The sequence below is a fragment of the Pinus tabuliformis genome, chromosome 9 (assembly GCF_031772625.1).
Source record: "Pinus tabuliformis cultivar Carrire ecotype Pingquan chromosome 9, CPIR1, whole genome shotgun sequence".
Lineage (NCBI taxonomy): Eukaryota > Viridiplantae > Streptophyta > Pinopsida > Pinales > Pinaceae > Pinus > Pinus tabuliformis.
Window position 1 is genome coordinate 1,745,908,296 of NC_142307.1, and position 23,501 is coordinate 1,745,931,796.

The 23,501-nt window shown below is 38.6% G+C and overlaps 1 protein-coding gene and 1 pseudogene across 1 annotated transcript; both read right to left on the minus strand.

Annotated features, from left to right (window-relative positions):
- Positions 1-17,228: 17,228 nt before the first annotated feature.
- Positions 17,229-18,062, minus strand: LOC149155688 (protein kinase STUNTED pseudogene; annotated as a pseudogene).
- A 651-nt stretch (positions 18,063-18,713) lies between these two features.
- LOC149155689 (inactive protein kinase SELMODRAFT_444075-like) lies at positions 18,714-19,430 on the minus strand. Its single transcript, XM_089444499.1, has 2 exons — positions 19,138-19,430; positions 18,714-19,009 (listed from the first exon to the last, which is right to left on the minus strand). The coding sequence occupies exons 1-2, from the start codon at positions 19,358-19,360 to the stop codon at positions 18,714-18,716; spliced, it is 519 nt and encodes a 172-aa protein (XP_089300625.1). The 5' UTR covers positions 19,361-19,430.
- Positions 19,431-23,501: the final 4,071 nt, after the last annotated feature.

Sequence of the window (23,501 nt, forward strand, 5' to 3'; positions counted from 1 at the left end):
TTACCAGATAGCATAAGGTCAAGGTTAAGCTAAATCCCTTTATTCATGCACAATATGCACAACATTGAGAACAATAGTTCCCACCATAGCCATGGAATCGAACGCCTCACATCCATTCACTTTACCTTTCTTGTTAGATTTCTCATGACTATAATACCACTGTCCATTTATACCAATGGACACAACTAATCCAACTGGTTGTCATATTCTTAGCTTCAACTTCCCTTACCTATGCATCGAGCTTCATTTGGGTCTTACATTACCTGCTAGGTTTCATTCCCAAGACCCTCAAGAAATAAAAGGCCAAAAAAATTGCAAACAAGAAGAAAAGCATGAAAACCAATAACAATACGACATCGCGAACAAAGCGGTATAGCCATACACTAGACATACACAAAGCTACAGATTAATCGCAAGAAAATCAGAAAACACCAAAAGCACAATACTGGCAACAAACATCATTACTCAATCCCATGGTTCCCAATGCTTCCAAAGGAAAGCTCAGCCTAAGCCTTCTTCAAAATTTCATGGAAATATCTTTTCCACGCAATCCCCTGCATCATATTGCCATAAACACATAACTGTCAGTGCATAAATAAATATAACAATACACAATTTACCTTACCTTATTTTGCCAAGCACATTTCATTCCATTGAAAACACCCACATAATCTCTCAAGGGACTCCAATCCTTTGATCAATATAGCCATTACTAGAACCAATTGTTATACCTATCAAACACCTATTTATGAATATAACATATATCCTCGTAATGTCAGACAAACTCAAGGTTAAGAAGGCTTCCTGTATGCAAAGTAGTCATTCGTTTGGAATTGTTAAATTTTCACCCAATTCCTTTCTTTTATCTTTTCCTTGCTGCAATTGAGTCTCGTTATGCACTATCACATCATCCAATGGTTAGTTGTAGAAACAAATCAATTATTACCTTGCCACGCTAATACTAAACATGTTACCCTACAATTGCTCACGCATGTCAACCACATGTTCCAAAGATTAAGACAATCATATCTATCAATTTGAAATCAACCTTTAACAAGACTAACAATCATGTCATAATCCATAGTCAACTCATAGTCATTAGACATAATGCTACAACTGTAACCTACTACACTCAAGTACATATCAATTCTCTCAACACATATGTGTTAGTACAATGATCTTAAAACAAGATCATTTGAACATGTACTCATATTGTGAAATTCATCAAACATCAAACCAACTTGCAAACATACCATGTTAAATTAATCAACTAGACGACATAATCAAATAGTCAAGCATGAAATATATGACATAAGAAAACTCATACCTTAATTTATCTCAAGGGAGGCATTCTTATCTGCACAATCAATCTACTTAGCATGATATGACTTCACAACATATCAACTCAAACATAAATAAGCTCATGATATCCATAACAATAACTAGCTAACATGTTCATATCATAAGATCATAAATTATTATCATACATACATAATAATCACATCTTCATAGTCATTCTAGATTAGTACAACACAATGTCGCAAATACGTTGACTCATACCTGAAGGTCATAACCCTAACCATTTTCATAGGCCAATCCAATTTAGTATGATACAAATAACATCAAGACCTTAACTTAATAACCCTAATCAGTAAGTTACAAGCATATAGCAATGAAAATTTAACATATAAGATACTCATCAACAACATATAACATAATCATCTAGTTAACTATCATAAAACAATAATGACAATTCATACAACCACGGGTTACTATCATTCATGACTATCTGACATATGTGCATATGACCACACTAATAAACTAGCGTTTATTATATATGTAACCATAACAACAATAAAATGACAAGCATATAAGTAACCCTAATTCTTATAAAAATCATTAACCACATACCTGCATGCCCAAGATACAAACTTGTATCACAACATGTTCTTGCCTCGAGGTCCAATGTTCCAACTTCACTTTGATGGTCTGCAACTCCTTTTCTATCTTAGCCAACAAATTAGCACCATAACATACAAATATCATCATGATGACCTAATTTCATGTAATGGAATTATGCACAACCACCTTCACCATGAAAATCCATGCATAACAACATATATACCCTGACATGCATAACAAATGCATATACAATCATACACTCATGGTGAAACATCCCACAACAACACCATCAACCTTCACATGGTGACATCACTATGATGGTAAACACCATGCAAATGCAACAAGCACATGGACTACAAGCATAATGAACACATATGAAACCGACATGAATTCATGACTAACACCCAAAGAGAGTGCAACCCACCCTTATACCAATCGGTATCACCCTCCTCCCACATATACCCAGGTAATTGGCCAACTATGGTAAACATGTGACGATAGGCTACTATTATGGGATTCAACCTCCTAGGTGACCTTAAGGAAATGGAATCGATGGAAATACACCATACAGACCTTCCACAATAGCAACAAAACTCCTAGGAGCCATCCCAACCACTAAGGTAACCATCCCCTGAGACCAGCTAAAGTCTTAGACCACTAAACCACCTCATGCTCCCTTGATATGGGCATGCATGCGTTGAAGAGCCTCTGGACACTGCCACAACATGGATATGCATGCGTCTAGGGAATTTTCTGCCCAGTGTTGCACCTACATCTTCGATATTTGTGCCACCTTTTCAGGCCTAGAGCCCAAGTCATTGCCCATAACCCAATGACACTTTCATAAATGAATTTATACAACATAATAATGATGCATTTGCAAAAGCTTGTACAAGGTCTAAACTGGAGCCCTACTGTCCATGACAGGCATTTTGTCAAACATGTCACAAATATGTAATCTACAGGTTTAAACAACAAATCTAAGCATAGGGGTTTCATACTTATCTGAGAATCGCTAAGTAGCGTTGTTCCCTTATATCATTAGTTGTGTTATCATCTATTAGATCATAGATACATTGTTCATTCATTTACAAATCAAAACATTAGGAGAGCCATGCATCATCACTATCATAAATACATGCATATAACCAACATAATAACAAGAGAAATATCAAGGATACATCAGCCCTAGAATTAACATATATACCAATACATTTACACATAAGATACCAAGGAAAGAACCTCTTATTAATGAAAGAAAAATCCAAACAGGTATGGGACTACCACCTTCCACCCGACCATATATTGGTTGAGCCAAATCTCCCTTTAGCCAATCACCGTCATGCCAGATTCCAAGCATGAATGTGAGACTCAAACTAAAAGAACCAACTAGGGCATCCCGAGGCTAAACCACCTCACTTTCATCAATAGAAGCATGGCTTTACCATAATCCATCCCAGATCACTATGCCACCACAATAAACATGTAATAACAGGCTTTACCATGATCTCCACCAGATCACTAGGTCAAAACAAGCATGGACGCCACTAGATTTATCCACCTACACTGAGAGGAATTTTCTTGTCTCCTAGTCTCTCAAGCTTTATCATAATCCACAGTCCAATCCAGGGATCACTAGTTCCTAAAATGAGACTCCACCCTTTAGGCTTTACCGTATATCCTGCCATTTACCTACAATGATTCCTAGGCCTAATCAAGGGAAACCACCTCTAGGATTTATTGTATATACTGCCATTCACCAATTGAGGATTCTTAGGCCCACTGAGGCAACACAAAATCTGGATTTACCACAACCCATAGTCTAGTTTAGGGGTTGCTATGCTATGTATTCTATTAGCCATAGATCCACCTCACTCATCTTCGAATCCATCAAGAAATCTAGAACAACCAAAACATGAGAACATGTTGTAGTAGCTACAACCACCCTCCAAAATTTTTCCTTATCTTTGTTTTGGAGCCTCCATACGAACTTTTCATAGAACCTTGTCTTGCTTCATCAAGTACACAAGTTTTGGTCTTTTTCTTTCACAAAGGCATCGTGTCGATCACAACTTGATGCATTCCCCTCATAGGCTGTTCATCCAGACTTGGTCCAGCTGCAGGCTGAACATCTCTCCCAAGAAATTGCACATTTCTGGAGGGAAACCAACCTTCCCTCCAAATATTGTGCAATCTTGTTTGACAGCATTTTGGGCTTTAGGATTGCACAATTCTACTAGTCAACACTCACAGTGAAAATTGCACAATTCTCTACAGCAGGGCTGCTCAGCCTAGAATTTGCACAAATCTAGGTAGTAGTTAGCTGCTCTGCCCAACAATTGCACAAATCTCCTACGTAGCCAGCCTAGCTCCCAGCCAGAAATGTGCATTTCCTTCAAGCAGTTGAGTAGCTTCATGCACGAGCAGTTGGGTTGACCAGTTCCACCCGGGACCGAGGAAACTTGACTTGCTTGCATGGATTTCTTTTTCACAGAATAGAAAAAGGAAACATGCAAAAGGAATCCCATGGTTTAGGAAGCTATTTTTAGCATATGGAGGTTACATGCAAAGTTGTTTTAGAAACTTTCCTCCAAGTGCCGCTTTTTCCTAGATTTGTGGCATGCACGTGATGAGCACAAAACTTATTTATTCGATGCATCAGAGCTCATTCTTTCACATCTATATTGGATCTATGACATCCCACAACACATCCAAGGCTCTTCGACACATCCAGCTTAGCTATTCATGGGTAAGTGGCCTCAACTTGTGTATTTCAGCATTTCTATCGCTTTTTGTGTTTTCACTTGTGTGAGTTATGTGTGTTTGATTTCATTGAATGCTTGCTATCATTTGCATGTATACTAGCTTTTTCTAGCACTATTTAATTTTTCATTTCTATCTCACTATTGTCAGATGCATGAAACTATTTTGCACAAGCGGTTGTTGATTCGGTGACTCGATTCACCCACATGCATGTTGATCTGTTTATTGAATCTTTCATTCATGTTTGCATGCAATGTCAATCACTTCTGCTTTCACTTAGTGTCACCATGGATTCACTTTCATATTTTCTTTAAGTTGTCTGTTGGTGAGTCTAGCCAACTTTGGCCTAGACTCTGCCTTCACTGAGACAACATTGCACAATCTGGCAAAGGCAGGCTCTACCTTCCTCTCGAAAAATGTGCATTTTTGCCTAGCACTATCCTCGAGGACTGTTTTGCGCAATTCTGAGGGGCGATGACTGCTGGCCTAGAAAATTACGCAATGCAGTCCTTGAGCCTTAAGTCACTCCCAGTTGGAATTGCGCATTGCGCAATCCCAATAGCCAGTCTAGATTGCACATTGCACAAATCTAGCAGCCAATCTTTCCTCCCAGATAGCCCAGACTACCTGTTCTATAGTTTTGGCAGCCAGTCACCCAGCCTTCTAGAGGAAATTTCAAAATCTTTCCTATCAGTTCCCTAGTATGTGCTATATCATTCCCCAAATTTTCTTTGGTTTTCGTTGGCATATTTCTTGCGATGAATGTTGCTTGTCTCGATATCTTTCAGGTATTCATCTGCCTCTTAGCAATATAAGATCAATGGCTTCCAAGATAGCGGGATCATAGGACACTGACGGAAATGAAACTGGTGCAGCAGTTGAGCGAGTGTCCTCTGGTCCACCGATATATGAATATACAAAGTCGTTTCTAGACAAGGACATCAAGTTGAAGTGGCAAGAGGTCAATGAAGCATTTGTAGGCACTTTTGAGGAAGACCTCGAAGACCGTCGGGTGTATGTGAACATTCACAAGCTCAGCTTGTACCATATTTCATGCAGATACTCCGCATTCCCATGCGCGGACATGATACACTGGATCGTCTCCCACACTGATCTCGATATGATGACCTTGAGAAGTGTCAGTGGGATGAAGCTTGCAACCTTCTAGGCACAAGACTATGATGAGATGTATCAGATGGTAGAGCCTGTGACTATCATGAAGACTCCCTTTAGCTTACCCAACAATAGTGCTAACTCCAGAGACATTCTTAAGAACTGTGTAAAGGAGCCGGCTCGATTCAAGTTGACACCCAACTAGATCTACAAGACGAAGATACTGTAGAAGGCATATCAATACTTGGTCATATTTTCATGTCGACTATGTGGCCAATAAAGAACAGAAACCTTCCCATGGAGTTGGGTGATCACACTAGACTAGCTGGCGAAAGAGGGAAAACCATGTAATTGGTCAGGCATGTTGGCTCATCAACTGAAGGAACAAGTAACGAAGGCTCAACACTCACCTGATGGTATGCATGCAGAGATTTACATGTCTACCTACATCTTAGATGTAATCTATGCTTGACCTAGGTTCCCGAGCTTGGAGTGGGCATGGTCACCAGCAGAGACTGCTGTGAACACATATTTCAAGTTGTTTTCTGAATGCAGCTTCAAAGGAGTAATCACACAGCTGTCCTATCATTTTGTCACCACAGTCTACAAGATGATATTTGAACAGGATCCACCCTACATGTCAAAGGAAACAATGGAGGCAATGATAGGCATTACTGATTGGTATGCCTCACCGTTTCGTACCTTCATCTGAATGTTTAGCGTGGAGAAGCCTCCGCATGTTCTACCAAAGTTTTCCTTGAACAAACTTGTCATACAGGAAGTAGCCTATCACATCTCGGCAGGATTGACAGCAAGACTACACTAGAAGAAGAAGGCACCTTTTCCTGCTCTTCTGTTGCGGATTGGGTTATATCAGATCAAGAGTATCAAGCAAGCAGATGTTGAAGAAGAACTAATGAATAAGTACCCATTCTACCTCCAAAGCTACAATTCGTATGACCCACATTGCATTGTGAAATATCACTACATGAGAATTCAGTTCAACTGGATTCACAGGGCATGTCATTGGGCCGAGGAGGACCCATGGAGATATTGCTATAGTTTCTCCAGACCTAATGAACAGGTAAGCTTCGTTGTAGAGTGGCTAGCAAACCAACATGAAGCAGCATCATGGACAACAACAAAACAACAGTAACAATAGTGGTAGTAGAGGCAAGCATACCAGTGCACGACAAGGGCAAGAGCAAGATTGTCGATCGTATGTAGGGGGATCAATGCTGCAAGTTCTGAGTAGATCCATTAGTAGAGAAATAAGTTATGACTATAGAGGCAAAGAGGAGCCAAGGGAACATGCGAATCATGCAAAGGCAGAGGGATAAGAGAAGAATGGAAGAAGAAGAGAAGGAGTTGCATGCGCTGAGGGAGCAACTTCGAAAAGAACAAGAGTTGTGCAAACAGGAGAGGGAAGCACAACAACAACAGATACAACAGGGGATGCAACATGTACAAACAAATGAAACAATTCCCATAGATGTAGTGGACTTATGAGATCAGCTGGAATTAGGCCAACAGGGTGAACCATCACAAGATCAAGACTTTGCTCATGAGATAGAATTAGCACTTCAAGAGTTGGATGAAGACATGGAGCAACAAGAGTTGGAACAGGACAGCGACCTCATGCCTCATCACCAAGAGATCGACTTACCTGCTTCACCACATCTAGATAATTAGAAAGTCTCTAGTGACCATGGAGGCACTAAGATCCATGGTAATCAGTCGAAAGGCGAGATGCACAACATCTCATTCGACGAATCTCGACATAGAGTTGTGCAATCTCACAGAGTATCAACTTTGGAGGATCATACATCTCCTGGGCAAGCTAAGGAATGAGTGATCATGACTGATGTGCACAAACATCTAGCAGGCTTGGTTGATGCAATGAGAGTGTATGCCGAAGCCACTAGCTTAAGTGTTCCCTTTATGATAGCTGAGAATGAGCGAATGGTAAGTGAACTATAGACGACCCAACAAGGAGGAGTCTCGGTGACAATTTTTGTCGAGATGAATTGGAGAAGGCAATACTAGATGAAGCATTGTCCCTTGACACAGTGATGTGAGTGTTATAATCCAAGTTTGGTATCGTGCATAAGCCGGTCATCCATCTCAACAAATGGTAGCAGTGATGTGCTAGAAGAGCACGTATGTTGACGAACTTGCATGCCATTGTTGATGACATGCAAACATGGACGATGAAATACATGGGAGCCCCACTTCACTTGCCTAAGATGATGAGGGCCAATGAGGTCGAGCTGAAAGCACGTATTCAGAGTCAGATTTGGAATTATGAATATCTCCCGTAGATCATCGCTAGCATACAAGATTCCCATGCATGAGTATTCAGGAGTATGAATGTTGTGGTGTGCACACACGTGATCCCATCTATTGGGAATCTCACCCAGGAGAAGACAAAGAAGCATGTTTGACTAGAGCTTGACCCATACTTCGACGAGTTGATGCACATTTCCACCAACCCAGATTTTCCCATCAGTGCAGACATCATGCACAAATATGTTTCTGGCCTGGTTGCATTGAAGGAAATGATGCACATGCTTTCAAATTAGTTGGAGAGAATAGCCTGAGCAGTGTACCCGGATGCTGAGGAGGCAAGAGTCAAGTTTTAGACGAATGTCATTGCAGAACAAACAGACACCATCAAGGGCTAGCGATCTTGGTATAAGTATGTTACTATTGATCAACATGAAGATGTTGAGGAGTTGGACTTCCATGGTAGTTTAAGTCAGAGTGATGTCTAGCTTGGCTTGCTCAATCCATTTTGTTTCACATGGTTACATGTGAATTGTAATGTAAAGTCATTTCAAGTGTAAGTCAACTTGTGATAGTTGGATGTAAGAGTCATAGAGTAGGTGAAGAGTCATGAGGGTAGTGGAACTGTCACAGAGGGGAATGTCAAGGGTCACCCCACCCTTTGCTATAAATAGTCCCTCATAACTCATTGTAAAGGCTTTTGGTCAGCCAAGCTTCCGATAAGACTATCTTGGAGAGAGCTTGGATAGTATTGTAATGAGCCTTGGCTTCTCCACTGCGTAGAGCTAGTACATCTCTTTGGAGGAGCATGTGGATGTGGCTGTAACGTTCCGCTATTGGAACTAGTGGTTGGACATGGATGTATTGTATGACCGGAACTTACGCTTCTTGATATAATAAGAGACAACACATTTCATGCATATGTTGTATTGTATTCTATGCTATCTAGTTTACTCTAAAAGATATATGTATTGGTTTCCTTACACATACATGTATGGATTATTCTGTATAAGTATTTATGAATCTTTTTGAAATGTGTTGTTAGTTTAACCATTAATTTGGATTGCTCACTAACTTTCTTTCTAGCTTGTAGTTCATCTTCGCTCATGTGTTCCTTTCCAAGTCGAGTAGTATTACAGGTTGCCAAGAGGCACACTCATCTAAGCCCACATGTGTTAGAACCTCTCATGCACCTTCCTTGACTCACTGCAGTTGTCACACCCTTGCTACCAATAGAGTTATCTTACTTTTCTTTGTGCGAAATCGCGGTCAAGGCATTACCATACGACCCACTGCTGGGACTCCTACACCAAACGGTCTGAGGTCTAATTGGGACTTCTTACCGGGGAGATCCCCTCACATGTTGGCGAGTCCAGCACCATCAACATTTTTGGCAGTAGAAGGAGGGCTAGATGACAAGCTATGTCCTCTCATCTAGTTTTGAACCTTTTCATATCATTCATGGATTCTTGCACTCTTCTCCCTCCACGATGTTTTTCGAATCATGAAGATGTCACAATCACGAGGGAGTTTTTTGATCACTTGTCCACTTACACGTATGATGGTGAAGGCAAAGTGGGCTGGATTAAGTAATTACATGGATTTCTTTCCATGCTTCACGAGGAAGATAGGTGTTCTGACAAACAGGCCATCCTGTTGCTTGCATACACACTTCGTGAATCTCATTTCAATAGTTGTTCAGCCTACCGGCTGACAGCATGAACTCACTTGAGAAGTTCTATGATCTCAATGAAGACACTTTCTATCATTTTGATCCAGACCATCTTGACCAAAAAATACTACATCAACAAAAGGCTCTATATGAATCGATTATGTATTTATGGCAGTGCTTGCATGACTTGCAGTTTCAAGCTCCAAGGAGCCAGATGAAATCCGCCTATCTTTGGGACCAATTTGAGTATTGCCTTAAGAAATTTTCTCATCCCAAGAAGAAGCTTGAAATGTAGCCTCACTCAACATTCTTCAGTGAGGGAGCTGCGCAATCTTAGTTTGATGTTGTCATTGTCTCGACTGGCTATCTTCCATCCCTTCATCAAACAGCTCCACCACTGCTAAGCAGTGTTGAGGATCATGCTCACGCACATGTTCATCTTTCACATCCTCCCAACATCACTTCACTTAATTTTCCTGTAGATTTGATTGTGAGTCCTTTGAGTTCTCATTTGAATTATGTTCCGCGACCTTTGTCTTCACACTCGGCTGTTCCTTCGGATGATGTTGTCTTTTGTTATTCCATTCCAGACTCTTCACTTGTTGTGAACGAGGAACAAGCCACTAACGGAATTGGTGTTGAACAAGAAACATACGATGTCAGTCATGAAAAGTATGAGTTGGAGTTTGAGCATCAACACTCGGCGAAGGATGACTCCCTTCTGTCTTAGCCTCCTCTATTCTTTCCCAACATCTTTGGTGAGCCTGCCATCCATGATTTCACATGTGTATCTCCGTCCACGGATGCACCCATTGTTGATCACTCGTAGGACTCACCAGACGTTGGTCCATCATTCAACAATGGAGAGGATAATTTATTCATTGAAAATCCACTTGATATTTCATCTGCCTTTTCCGGAAACATAGAGGATGAGTTTGTTTTCTTTTCATATACCCCTTTGTTTGATTCATCTGATCATGAGGATGCAGATGAATTCATTGATATTTCTCTTCTTGGCGGTCATGATCCATTTACTTCTATATTTGATCACGATCATGGCTCTATTGTAGTTGATCTTTCGAAGCCATCGGTTTATTATGATCTATCCGATGATGAAGTTGAAACACCCAAGACATTCGAGGCACTTCATCCCGAGCTGATAGTTATGTCATATCCTTGCTCTCTTAAAGTTAGTCTCACTTCTGATCAGGAAAATATTTAATCACCCAGGGCTCCCCATCACTCATCTGTATGCATTGAAGATCCATCCCACACACAAATCATACTTCCTCCACTCAAACTGTACGATTCTATTGCTCATGCATTAGAGGAATCATACATTGCAAGCACACATGTAGGACACAATTTATATTTGCTTCTTTCATTTTCTTACATGTCATAGTCAAGAATGTGCATATGCTTCAAAGTTTCACACAATGTAGCACAACACCATGATAAGTCCATGGAGTGCTCGTCGTGCACATGCACTCACTTATGTCCTGTGGGCACTTTGAAACATGAAGTGTGGTTATCTTCATTGTTATATCTTTCTTGCCTGCTAGTTTGCACAACTTGGTTTTTCGCGGACCAAGCCTTCACCAACATGGGTCAACCAATAAGCCGGTGGCTGCATTAGAAATATCACTTAACATGATCAGGCCCATGCATCATTAGTGTAGGAGTAGGAGTAGTGTTTGCTTTCATTCCATTTGCTTGCATGCTTGTTTTCTTACTCACTTTGTTTGTTTGTTTATTTCCTTGCTTGTTGTCTTTCCCTCTTTGCTTTCGCTTTTTCTTCAGCTCTTGCTCTGCTTTGTTGTTTGTTAGTTCACTTGTTTCGTTCATAGGATAGTTTCACATGAAACGATGTATGACTCTTGAAACAAGCTGGGTGAAGTACAAGAGGGCTTGTACAACTATCACTACTTGGTTATCTGTCACCTTGCCTCCATATGAAGAACTTGTTACTTTTAGTCTATGATATGTCAAAGGAAAATACGTACTGTTCAAAGTGAACCTTGGTGAAAAAACAAATCTTGCACGCTAACTAGTGTCACCTACTCTAGTCGGTTGTTTTTGGGTTAACCCTTGTCAGCTCAGTCAAGTAGAGTAAGGCAGGGAAAATTTTAAGAACCCCCCCCCCCCCCAAATTTATAAATATAATAATTGGGCGAATCTCCATGGTATATAGGAAAAATGGAAGGCGATTTGATCAATAATATAATATGTATATATAATTTTCTGGCGAATCTCTCACCAGGCATGGCGAATATTTTACTAAATTATAAAATCTTGTAAGAACTTGGCAAGTCTTTCACTAAATAATAAAACTTTGTAAAGTCCTAGTGAATTTTAGCATTGTGAACTCTTAGAGAATTTTTTGAAGAAGTATAAAACCATATATGATAAGAGCCACATGGTGGCAATATCACTATCTTTTTTCACATTTCCACGACATGGAACTTGTCTATAAAATTATAAAAAAACCAACCAGGAACAGGAACAACTCAAATGCTTTGTGAGAGCTAATCTAGAAAAAAGCAACAAATAACATGTCGGCAGAATTGTTCATCGGTGAGCCACTATTTCGTGGGCAATCTGTAAAGGAGCAGTTGGATATCATATTTCCAAATCCAGGAAAGCCTTTCCCATCCCTCACAAGATTTGTTAAAAATGTTGGGTGTCTAGAAGGTGTGGATTTGCTGAAACAAATGTTACAAGTGGATGGAAACAAAAGAATAATAGCTAATGAAGCTTTGCAACATCCACACTTCCAGTCCTACAGGACTATAAACAGCTGCCATAAAGATTAAAAATGGAAATCAACTACAAATCTCTTGATGACAACACTATCAAGATAGAGGTCGATTCTCTCTTAAAGACAGAGCTGCTGGAAATGGAAGCAGGTGCTATGAAGCTGACACTAGTAAAAGATGGGACAACACAGCTTCCCATAGTGCATCCCACTCTGGGACAATCAGTTTTTTGATGTTTTGCAGATTGGGTTACAGTCTTGCAACTTGTTTTGGATTTGTCACCAACCTGATGTTTTGCTTCTAATTTATTTTCATCTGGTGATAAACAAAGTGTCAATCTTTTCTTAGGATAAAATAGTATTCTTTACAGACATATTAACTTGGCTGAAAAGTCCAGGACAATATGAACAGGACAGCTTCCAGGTTTTTTTGAAGATTTCTCCTATCAATTTACTGCCGGAGGGTTTTCTGTGATTTCTTGCACTTCTGAAATTTAATCAAATTTCTACTTGAAATAAAAGTTCAGAAGAGACTATATCACTAATGCTAAACACACATAATTGAGAAGCCGATATGAAGCATTATTTTTTTGGGTGTGTTACAACTTTGGTGACCATGCAGCTCAGTCATTGCATGTTCAGTTTGTAACTCCACCTTGAAAGAGTGAAATGTGTGGTGTAGGATAAGAAGCTCTCTGTTAAGGCGCAATTGTTTTTCCCCAAAATTCTAATATCTAGATTCTATCTTGTTCATGTCTGTGTCAGGTGATGTTTCTTTTCATGTGCATGTGTTTAGTCAGATATAAAATACTCAAGTTCTCACCAGCCTGGGCTACAGTGGCCATTCTGATGATCTATTTCATACTCATTGCATTTTTCTAATAAAATGACATTATATTCATTTAAATTATGTGATTGAAATAGGGATACAAGAGCTTATTTGTATTTGAAGGTCTATAAGGCAGAGTATAAGCTCACACCAATCCTTGTTATTCTCTGCAAGACAAAATCAGTTTCTATTTCACTCCTCAATAACACTGACTAAATATCAGTTTGAAAATCAGTTAAATTAAGAAGACTAAATCCCAGTTTGAAAATTAGTTAAATTTAGATGAAATTACTCATTCAAAATCATTTGGATGAGGAAATTGTCAAATAATTGTAAGTTGTCGTCTTAGAGAACATGAAGGGAGCACATTCGTCATATTCTACCAACTGCAACATACCTACCTTCAATGCACTCTCTGTAAGGACCATAACGGGAGCAAATGTGGACCCATGTACAAATTTTTACTGCCTCAGGGTTTGTTTCGTCCTGTGACTGATAGGTTCGTTAGTCCTTCACATAACTCTCCAACAAAATGAATCCAAGAGTGGAATATAGACTCTTTACACGTAATTTATTTTCTAGAAAGTCTATACAGAGAAATGAAAGTTGCAAGTATAAGAATTATGCTTCAAAAATGAATTTTCTTGTGTAGTGAGCTATACCAAGGGCATGCTTTTGCAAATTTTTATAACAGAAAAATTTGTCAAGAGGAATTTATTAAGGGAATCTCTTGTTAGAAATGAAATCCAGTTGAGTTGAGATAAAGTCCATAGTTACAAAGAAGTATTGTTGTGGAAAGCAATTCCACTATGACATTCCTGTACATTTTAATACAATATAAAAGGAAATTGATGTGATTTCCAAGCTACTTGAATCCATTGAACATAGAGAGAATCAGTTGAGAACTGATGAATGAACATGGAAATCGATGTAATTCCTAAGCTACTTGAATCCATTTTGAACACAGAGAGAATCAATTGAGAACTGATGAATGAACATGAGCTGAAGCAAAAGGACACTATCATTAAGCTAGTCGACCCTGAAATTGAAGAAAATGATCATGTCAAACAAATCTACTAGCAGTGTACTAATAACGGTAAAATCGACTTGCAAGAAGAAAGTAACTTAAATACCACATTTGTTGGAAAATGAAATCAATCAAAAAATGTTCTAACCAGAGATGAAGTTGATTCAAATGAAAGAAGTTCAAATCAGGGTGAGGTGAACCCAATAAATGAGATGTCGATAATCCCAGGAAAAATCAACTAGCAACAATGAAGGAAATCGATTGAAAATAATTAGTTAATTCCATTGTTAAGATTTCAACTTGGATATCATTTGTTGCCCAGGTACATTCTCTTGGAGAAATCGACCTGCATGTTAGGATGTAAATAAGTTCCAATTAAACAGAACATTTTTATTTGAGGGGAATTGAGGTCCAAAAGAGTAGAGTTCTTGGCAGAGGAACAATATAACTGCAAACACCCATTCAATATCTATGACTGTAGATTGAAGTTCTGCAACCTTGGAAGCACTATTGAGTACTTAACCAGAGCTGTAGAATCATTGGTACTTTATTAGATTTGATATGCAATACAATGCTTGATTCGCCTTGATTCCCATTTATTCTGTTTAATTTCTGCATACTGATTCCTACTGATACCGTTCCAACTGCTTGAAACAATAACATTTTCAAAAGGTCTCTTTCACTCTCACTTCAATTAGAACAGTACCCCTTTCTCTACTACATTCATGCACATATGCTTACATTTCCAATTCTGCAGATTGGTTTTCATGAAATTAACCAATACTTGTTTTGCATCTAACGAATTCACATAACTAAACAAAGCACTGAAAATATCACCAAAACTGAGTGGCCTCTCTAGTATTACAAGAAGATTTATTCAAAAGAAACAAGAAGTTATTTTAAACTACCCTAGAACAAGTCCATGTGGATGCTTATTTATGACATGCCACAATGCTGTCCATCAAAATATTTTCCTAAAAACTGTCTCTATATTGGGTTTCAATGGTAGGAGTTTTAGAGTTTTCCCTGATGATGACTTGATTTTAAAATAACTTACTTACTTGGGACCATTCACCCTTAATTTCAGAGGTGGCCGTGGTAGAGGAGGCAGGCACTCATCTAACAGTCGAAAGCCCTTTACAAAGGGGAATGGTACCAGCATAGAGAAGAAACACAGACGGTTTGAAGAGGATGATGGATCTGCCAAAGATGAACGATCAAATAAGGTCCAAAAGCTGGAAAATGATGGTGAATTACAGGCATCTGAGACTTCCAAAGCTGCTGAGGATAATTGAGCACCTCAGATGATTCAGCAGACCATGCCATACGCTTTATTTTTTTTTATTGATTATAGCTTTATTTTCTTGAACAAATTTTGGGTTTCATATTGTATTTCTTGCCTTTTCTTTTTTCCCTACAAAAGGTGTAGGCATTAAAAATTTTGAAGTTAGAGATGTAGGATAGTTTTAATGTTTTGGATTTGAAGGCTGAATTTTTTAAGGTGTAATATTATAGAACAACTTTGCAATTACCTGAACTCGAGAAGCAGCGTTTCATGGCAATAAAAAATTGCCAAAATATAAATACTATATAATTATAAGTTGAGCTCATATATTTGCAAAATCTGTTAGATTCTTACAATTATTATTCTTTTACTGATGAGATTAGTATGTTGTTAAGTCAGCAGAATGGTACCTGTCTCTTCATGTTATTATGTAGCAAAATGGTACCATGGAAGGAATATGACCCACGAACATATAGTGGTGGAATTTTACACAACCTAAACCATTCTTATTGAATTTTGTCGATATTGTCATGATTATGGCTTGGTAATTAAATAAAAAGGAATTAGGTTCAGTCCTTTACAATAAGTGATGAATATGCACATTAGTATGGTGACAAGGTCTTTAGTTATTGCTATTGTTAACCATAAATCCTTCCATCGATGGAAACATTTCTATGGATGAAAAGTGAAAATGCATTGTGGTGTGTGCTGTGATATCCTTGAAGATGAATAAATGCATTCTACTGTGTAGCTTTTAACTTTTGATTCTCATTAATACCATAGTATTCACCGGTACACCTTTGCATTGTCTTCTGTGATATTCAACCTGAATCTTGAAAACCCTGCATCTGTTCATTCCTGATATTATGCAATAAAAATTGCTAATGTTATAAATGAAATTTGAAAATTAGACATGGCTACTCTGTTTTAATAGTTGGTGAATGCTAACCATTAATTATTTGAACCCTTGGTCCTTTTGTTAGACCAAAAACGCATCAGGCATGGCCCTTATGGCGCATCAAAGAAGGATCTCAAGCTTCAGCACATTTGATCCATTTGATCAATCAACCTGGCATCCATGAGAACTGGTTAGTAGTGGGTAGTTCTTTCTACGGTTCTCTCCACCACTTCTGAATTGACAATATAGTAGCATTACCAAAAATTTACTCTTCTTGGTACTTGTCTACCCAGAGCAGTGTAATGAACACCGTAGATCCATTTTCACTATTTACATGAGATTGACAGTAAAAAGTAGAAATGTGGACACGACACTGAAAAAATCAGCATGCGAACAAAAGATGCCAACTAGTCAAACATTGCTCAGATCTGCAGCCAAGATAATGGAGTACTGACATCTTGATCTTCCTTTCCGCCCATGAGCTTGCTTCTAACTTCAAGGAATGCTTTAACGAAGTCAATGTTATTGTTCAATCCCCTAGTTTTCATACAATCCTTAGCTATTCTTTGAGGTCTAGCATAATACGTCACATTCCTGGCCATATAAGAATATGAAACCACTGTGGCCATGGGAAACTTATAAAGCAAGCATAAACAAATGTATTGCTGGCAACAAAACTCACTTCTTTTAATCTTGAATTAAAAGCTTGATGAATTGCTACATCGGCGCAGTCTGTAATCTTCCAAAGAATTGTTTGTTGGCAAAATGCCCACACTATGATCTGTGCTACTAAGTGATACCGTATCATCATCCACCCCAAGCATGGCAAGGGTGAGATGGGTTTGTATATCATGCCCCCCCTGATTTTCTACAATGTCATCCTCATCTGAAGTATCCATATCCTTGATCATTGTATTCTGGCACCACGCCCAGTCAGTCCTCTCATCTTCTCCTTGTAGTAGTTTTAAAATCTGCCATTAATCATATCTTGGTATTAAAGAGTAAGCAGAGATGAACAGATGTGGTTAACATAGAGTGTTTTATAGCTAAAAGAAAATTGTAAGAGAAATTGCACCCTAAAGTAATTTTTGCAGGTAAAGAATACCCTCAAAAAACACACGAGGTAGTAAAAACAAGCCCCTGAAGCATATAGAAATGAATAGAGGAAGATAAATTACTCGGATCATGCAAGGACGGTAATGAGATGTTTCCCTTAGACAAAGCGTGGCAGCAAGCATCATTCTATGCATTTCATTTGTATCATAAACATTTTGCAAACATTTGTCAACAAGACTTTCCATATTCCCATCCTGTAAGAGTGGTCTTGCCTGGTTTCAACATTTACAGAAGGTTAAACATGAGCCCCTAATAAGGATAATCAATATAAATAAACATGAAGAAGAGAGTCAACTGTAAAAACCAGGACTTACCCACATAATCAGGCTTTCTTGACCCTTGGGACTTGCTGTATCAATTGGCTTCCTTCCAGTTATTAGCTCAAAAAGGACCACACCAAATGCATACACATCCATCTTCTCATTAACCTTTCCATAAACAAAGTATTCTGGAGCAAGATACCTGTCAAACTACAATCACAATTAGTGAATTTACAAATTGGATAGCTTTAATCTGAAAATGGCCAATCGAAACTGGGAAGATGCTTACATACCCAAATGTTCCTAAAACATCGCTGCAAGTGATATATGAAGATGTTGGTGCCCACCTTGCTAGCCCAAAATCTGACAACTATTATAATAACACGCACATTAATTCTGTTGAAATTTTTCATTAGTGCAGAATTCCAAGTTTCAGTTTACAAGTCTAGATCACTAAGATCTCTTCAAACACTGAATTGTGCAATTTAGTCTTGATTCTTCTTGCAGTAAAAAGATTTATACCTGTGGTTCAAACTCTTCAGAAAGCAAGATATTGGAAGACTTTACATCTCCATGAATGACAGATTGAGAAAAGCCATTATGCAAGTAATCTAATGCTTCAGCAACTCCTACAGCCACTTCTAATCGCACTTTCCAAGGAAGTATGGGCTTTTCCTCTCCTCCTGAAAAATATATACATAGTCAATAGCTAGGACTATAATCAAATCTCAGAAAAGAGAAAATGAAAGACCCTGCCATACAATACATAACACTATGATGCTTAAAACGTACTACTGCTTAATATTTCTACACGATTTCATGATTCTTAAAATGCAATACTATTGAGTATATACCATGGAGATGCTCTTCAAGGTTTCCTCTGGATACAAAATTATACACCAGAAGGCGGTTAAGGCCTTCTGCACAGTAACCGATAAGTGTAATGACATCGTTGTGCTTCAATAGAGTAAGAATCTCAACTTCAGAAAGAAGCTCTTGCTCTGTTTTGGATGATGAATTCAAGATTTTCACTGCCACCGATTGTCCATCAGGAAGAAATCCTCTGTACACCTTACTGCAGGCTCCTCTTCCTATAAAATTCCCTGCAAGAATAAGGATGTTACATAATTGAATTGAGTTCACAAGGTTAATATACATTTCAAGGGAAATTTCCCATTCAAAACAGAAGCACAGAAATGAAAAACTCCATGAGGAAAACTACAAATGCAACCTGTTGAAAAACCAGAAGTAGCAGATTGCAACTCCTGATATGTAAAATGCCTGCAGGTTTTACTTTGACAAAGGAACTCTAATCTCCTTGCCAAACAATTTTCTTCTCGATCAGAATCATTCTGCTGACTGCAAGGAAACCCTTCTTCTTTAGAGCATGCTTCAATTGGTGCTACCTCATTTGAAGACCGAGCTTCATGTTCATAGTTGCAAACCTTCTGCATAATCTGTCCTTTCAAATGAAGCTCTCCAGTTGCCTGTGTAAGCCTATTTGGCAACTGTAGTGCCCATTCAACTACAAATGTTTGTTTTGATGTAGACTGTGGAGTAGGAAGCTTGGTCAGTGAATCGGCTCCACGTAAGAGGGGCCATCCAGGTACTGATTCTCCTTTCTATGTAATCAGTCCTGAAGTCGCCCTTTTGGGAACCTTTTGGTTAAGAACTACCCACTACTAACCAGTTCTCATGGATGCCATAACAAAAGGGAGAAGCATGCCAAGGAAAATGGCATGAGTAAAGAAGAAATTGAAAAGGAGATTTATGAGTTGAAGGAGAGATTCAACATAGTCAAAATGAGGCTTGAAAGAGAATACCAAAGGTAGAGATGGGACCTAAGGAAGAAGGCCAAATTACTTGTCAGAAAAAAGATTTTAAGAGGAAGACCCCTAAAGCTAGAAAGCTAGGGAGGAAGATGAAGCACCTGTTGAGCCTAAAGTTGAATTAGTTCACTATTTTGAACCAGAGCAGGGAATAGTCCTTGATGATGAGGAAGATGTTGAAGAGAGACTATCAGAGAGTCTCATGGACTGCATAAAGAGTTCAAATCAACATATGGATTTGTTGATAGAAGATATGGTGGAAAAAGCATCATAACAGTAGAGGGATCTACACAAAGAGGATGTCGATGAGACAATAAATGAAAGTCTCATGGGAGGTTAGCTAGAAGTGCTCGTAACATATATACCATATGGGGCTAAAGAGCTTGGTGATTATGATACTGATGCTATGTGTATAGATGCAGATGATAAGGATTTTCGAGAGGGACAATCATTCATAGTTGTCATAAGAATAGAAGAAAGAGAAGGAGTACCTTCCTAAAGCATGGAAGGAAGACAAAATTTGATGTTGGAGGCATCAGAAGAGGCCAGGTAACCTTTTATTTTTAAAATTGGTGAATTTTATGTGAATGCATGCTTTGCATGTGAGGAGAATGGACAACTGGTCCAAAAGGAGAACGAGAGCACTAAATTGATCCAAGAAATCCAAATTGAGGTAGTAGATGCTAGACAATCCTCAAGGAAGGATGAGTTTCCAAAAGGAAAAAACAATGCATAATGAAGCCAAGATAACCTTGCAAGCAATTTTCAGAAGTGACCATGGATCCTAGCAGCCATGTGAAAGATGGATAATAAAACCAAGTTTATGTTAAGACAAGGAAGGAGGCAAAATTATCCCTCAAATGTCATTAAGGAGGAGGCCTTGAACAATCAAAGAATGCATCTATAAGAGAGAAATTGTAGAAGAGGGGATGAACAACATCATGATGCAATGTTCTTTAGAGATCGGTTGATCAATCCAAGGTTTAAGGATTGGCTTGAGTAACATTGTTCAAAGAATGCAATCAATAAGACAAAGGTGTCGAGCTTATTGCTGCAACTGGAGAGCTTGGTTCAACAACAAGAATTATGAATGTTGGCACCCATGGTATAGTACAATTAACCACAAAGAGAGACTCATTTGTCATGTGAAGTCCTTGAGATGAAGACTACAATTGTGGAGGAGATTGTATTCTAGTATGATGGCAAAGGATAACCAAATGAAGAGGAGAAGGGAGAAGGATTATCTCTCATCGGGCAACGATGGTGGAGGTAGCCAAGTTTTTTGAACACATTAGAGTTGTTGTTGGATGATGAAATGACAACTAAGGTAGTACATTCTAAATTTACTCATATTACACTTGAGAACTAGAACACATACCGCTTGAGAAGAGAGCTGTTGCCGCTTCAAGTACCTCAAGTGTAATATGAGTAAAGTTAGGCCTAAGCACCTTTATTATTGAGATTGAGTGCTTTCAAATACCAGGAGACAGGTGTGTGTGTTGACTTCAAGTTTGGCCTAGGAGAATTATTACACACTTTAAGCAGATTCTGTGAGGTTTCAAGGCACAGTGGGAACAAATCTTCAACTAAGGAGGTTGAGAACTATCTAGTGACCTAGAACAACTAAGTGGGTTATGCGAAGATATTTATTAAGGGTGGTTGTGTTGAAGGTAGTAGGGAGGTTTAGAACGCAAGACAGGGGCGAGTATAGTCACTGTGAGAAAGAACTTGTGGAAAATCTGGGAAAATCAAGATTGTTTGTTATGTCAAAGGTCAAAGGAATAGAGCAATTGACTAGTGGGTCATAACGTAAGGTTCCACAGTTAAGGCTGCTAGAAAAAGGGACCGGAAGAGCCAAAAATGGGAAGGTGAATGAATGAGATGGACTACGTTGAATGATGGAAATATGAGAGTAGCCAAAAGGTATGCATTAAGTGGTACTCCTTCTCTTTCTGTGGCTGGGAATGTCAAATAAAATCCTAATTTAGGAGAATGGTTAGAAGAGAATTGGCATGGACCCAGACAATGCATTCTGTAAAAAACAATGACTCTGTGGATCATTTATTTGTATACTCTTCATATGCAAGGGAGCTTTGGACTCTGGAGTGAAGTAATGAAGCTACCAAATGGAACAAATGATTGCAGAGGAGAATCCCTTTTGACCTGTTTTGTAAACTGATACAAGGTTAAGACAGTATAGCTGCCCATAGGGCATTGCCATTTGTTCTATTGTGGGGGCTTTTGCTTGCTAGAAAAAACATGATATTCCAAGATATAGATAATCCTTCAACTCAGGTATGCCATCAAATTAGATATGCCTATGGAGGGTCATGAAAACCTGAAAAAGTCAAACGTCCAAGAATTCTTAAGGTTCCACAGATCAACAAAAATAAGGCTGGTTTTTTTTTACAGTGCCTATCAAGGAACTCCAAGGAAATGTGAAACTAGTAGCATTTTGTATTTAATAGAAAAACGTTATGTTTCTTTCAAGTATGCAACAGACCAGAGGACTAATAATAGAGTTGATTTTTACACTTTATGGTTACTTTTGAAATGTGCAACTTAAAAAGGAATTGATGGTCTCTAAGATATGGGGCATTCAAAACTGATTATAGATTGGGCAAATGGAAGAAGCCATATTGAAAATCTGGTGCTTATTCTAACCATAAACATGATTTCAGAGGTAAGAATGAAGTTTGCAGAAATTATCTATTTTCATGCCTATGGAGAATTCAATGAACATATTGTCTAAGTAAGAATTGTCAATGCAGAAAGGGCCACTGCCAGAAAAGGAATTTAAGGGTAAAGTTACCCATCCAGAATCTCTTTAATCTTTATATCGAACTTCAGAAAAGAACTGTAAAGCTAGGAAGAACTGAGATATTGAGACCTCAGAGGTTAAGGAACTAGTAGGTAACTGGTTTGTATTTTTTTTTTAATGTATACAACATCTGATCAACAAGATCTCATACACTTAGGCCTAAATCAAGATCTGATCAGCAATAATAACTGTCGTAGAAATATTGGCAAAAGTTCAACTGCCAATATACATGAAATAAATGCCATATATATATGATTTGCATCGACTAAACGTTGTGGAGTAACATGATCTTGGTTGGAAAAAGGAGCATGTAGTGAAAAAGAAAGGTTGGAATATAAATCAGACCATTCAGTAAAGCAAATAAAATGATGTTTGGAACAGCAAGGGGCTATCAAACGGCAATACCAACCAAGTGTAAAGCTAGGAAGAACTGAGATATTGAGACCTCAGAGGTTAAGGAGCTAGTAGGTAACTGGCTTGTATTTTTTTTTAAATGTATACAAGATCTCATCAGCAAGATCTGATACGCTTAGGCCTAAATCAAGATTGATCAGCAATAATAACTGTCATAGAAATATTGGCAAAAGTTCAACTGCCAATATACATGAAATAAATGCCATATATATATGATTTGCATCGACTAAACGCTGTGGAGTAACATGATCTTGGTTGGAACGGAACGGAAGCATTCAACGTTCACTGGCAAAGTGATTATCACCCCTGTTCCAACTGCAGAGGCATGAATCCACCTAATTTGGCCTTCCAGAACAACTGATAATCTGTAAAAACAAGACATGTGAAGCCAACTTACCCTGGTTCAAAAGCCGGCTACAGATGGGCAGGACCTGCATAAAGGGGCTTAATTTCTCGCGCTCAGCCAACAATTCGGTCAAGTACCGACTGTTGTTGTTGTTGTTGTAGTGGCATGAGCCGTTCAAATCCAAG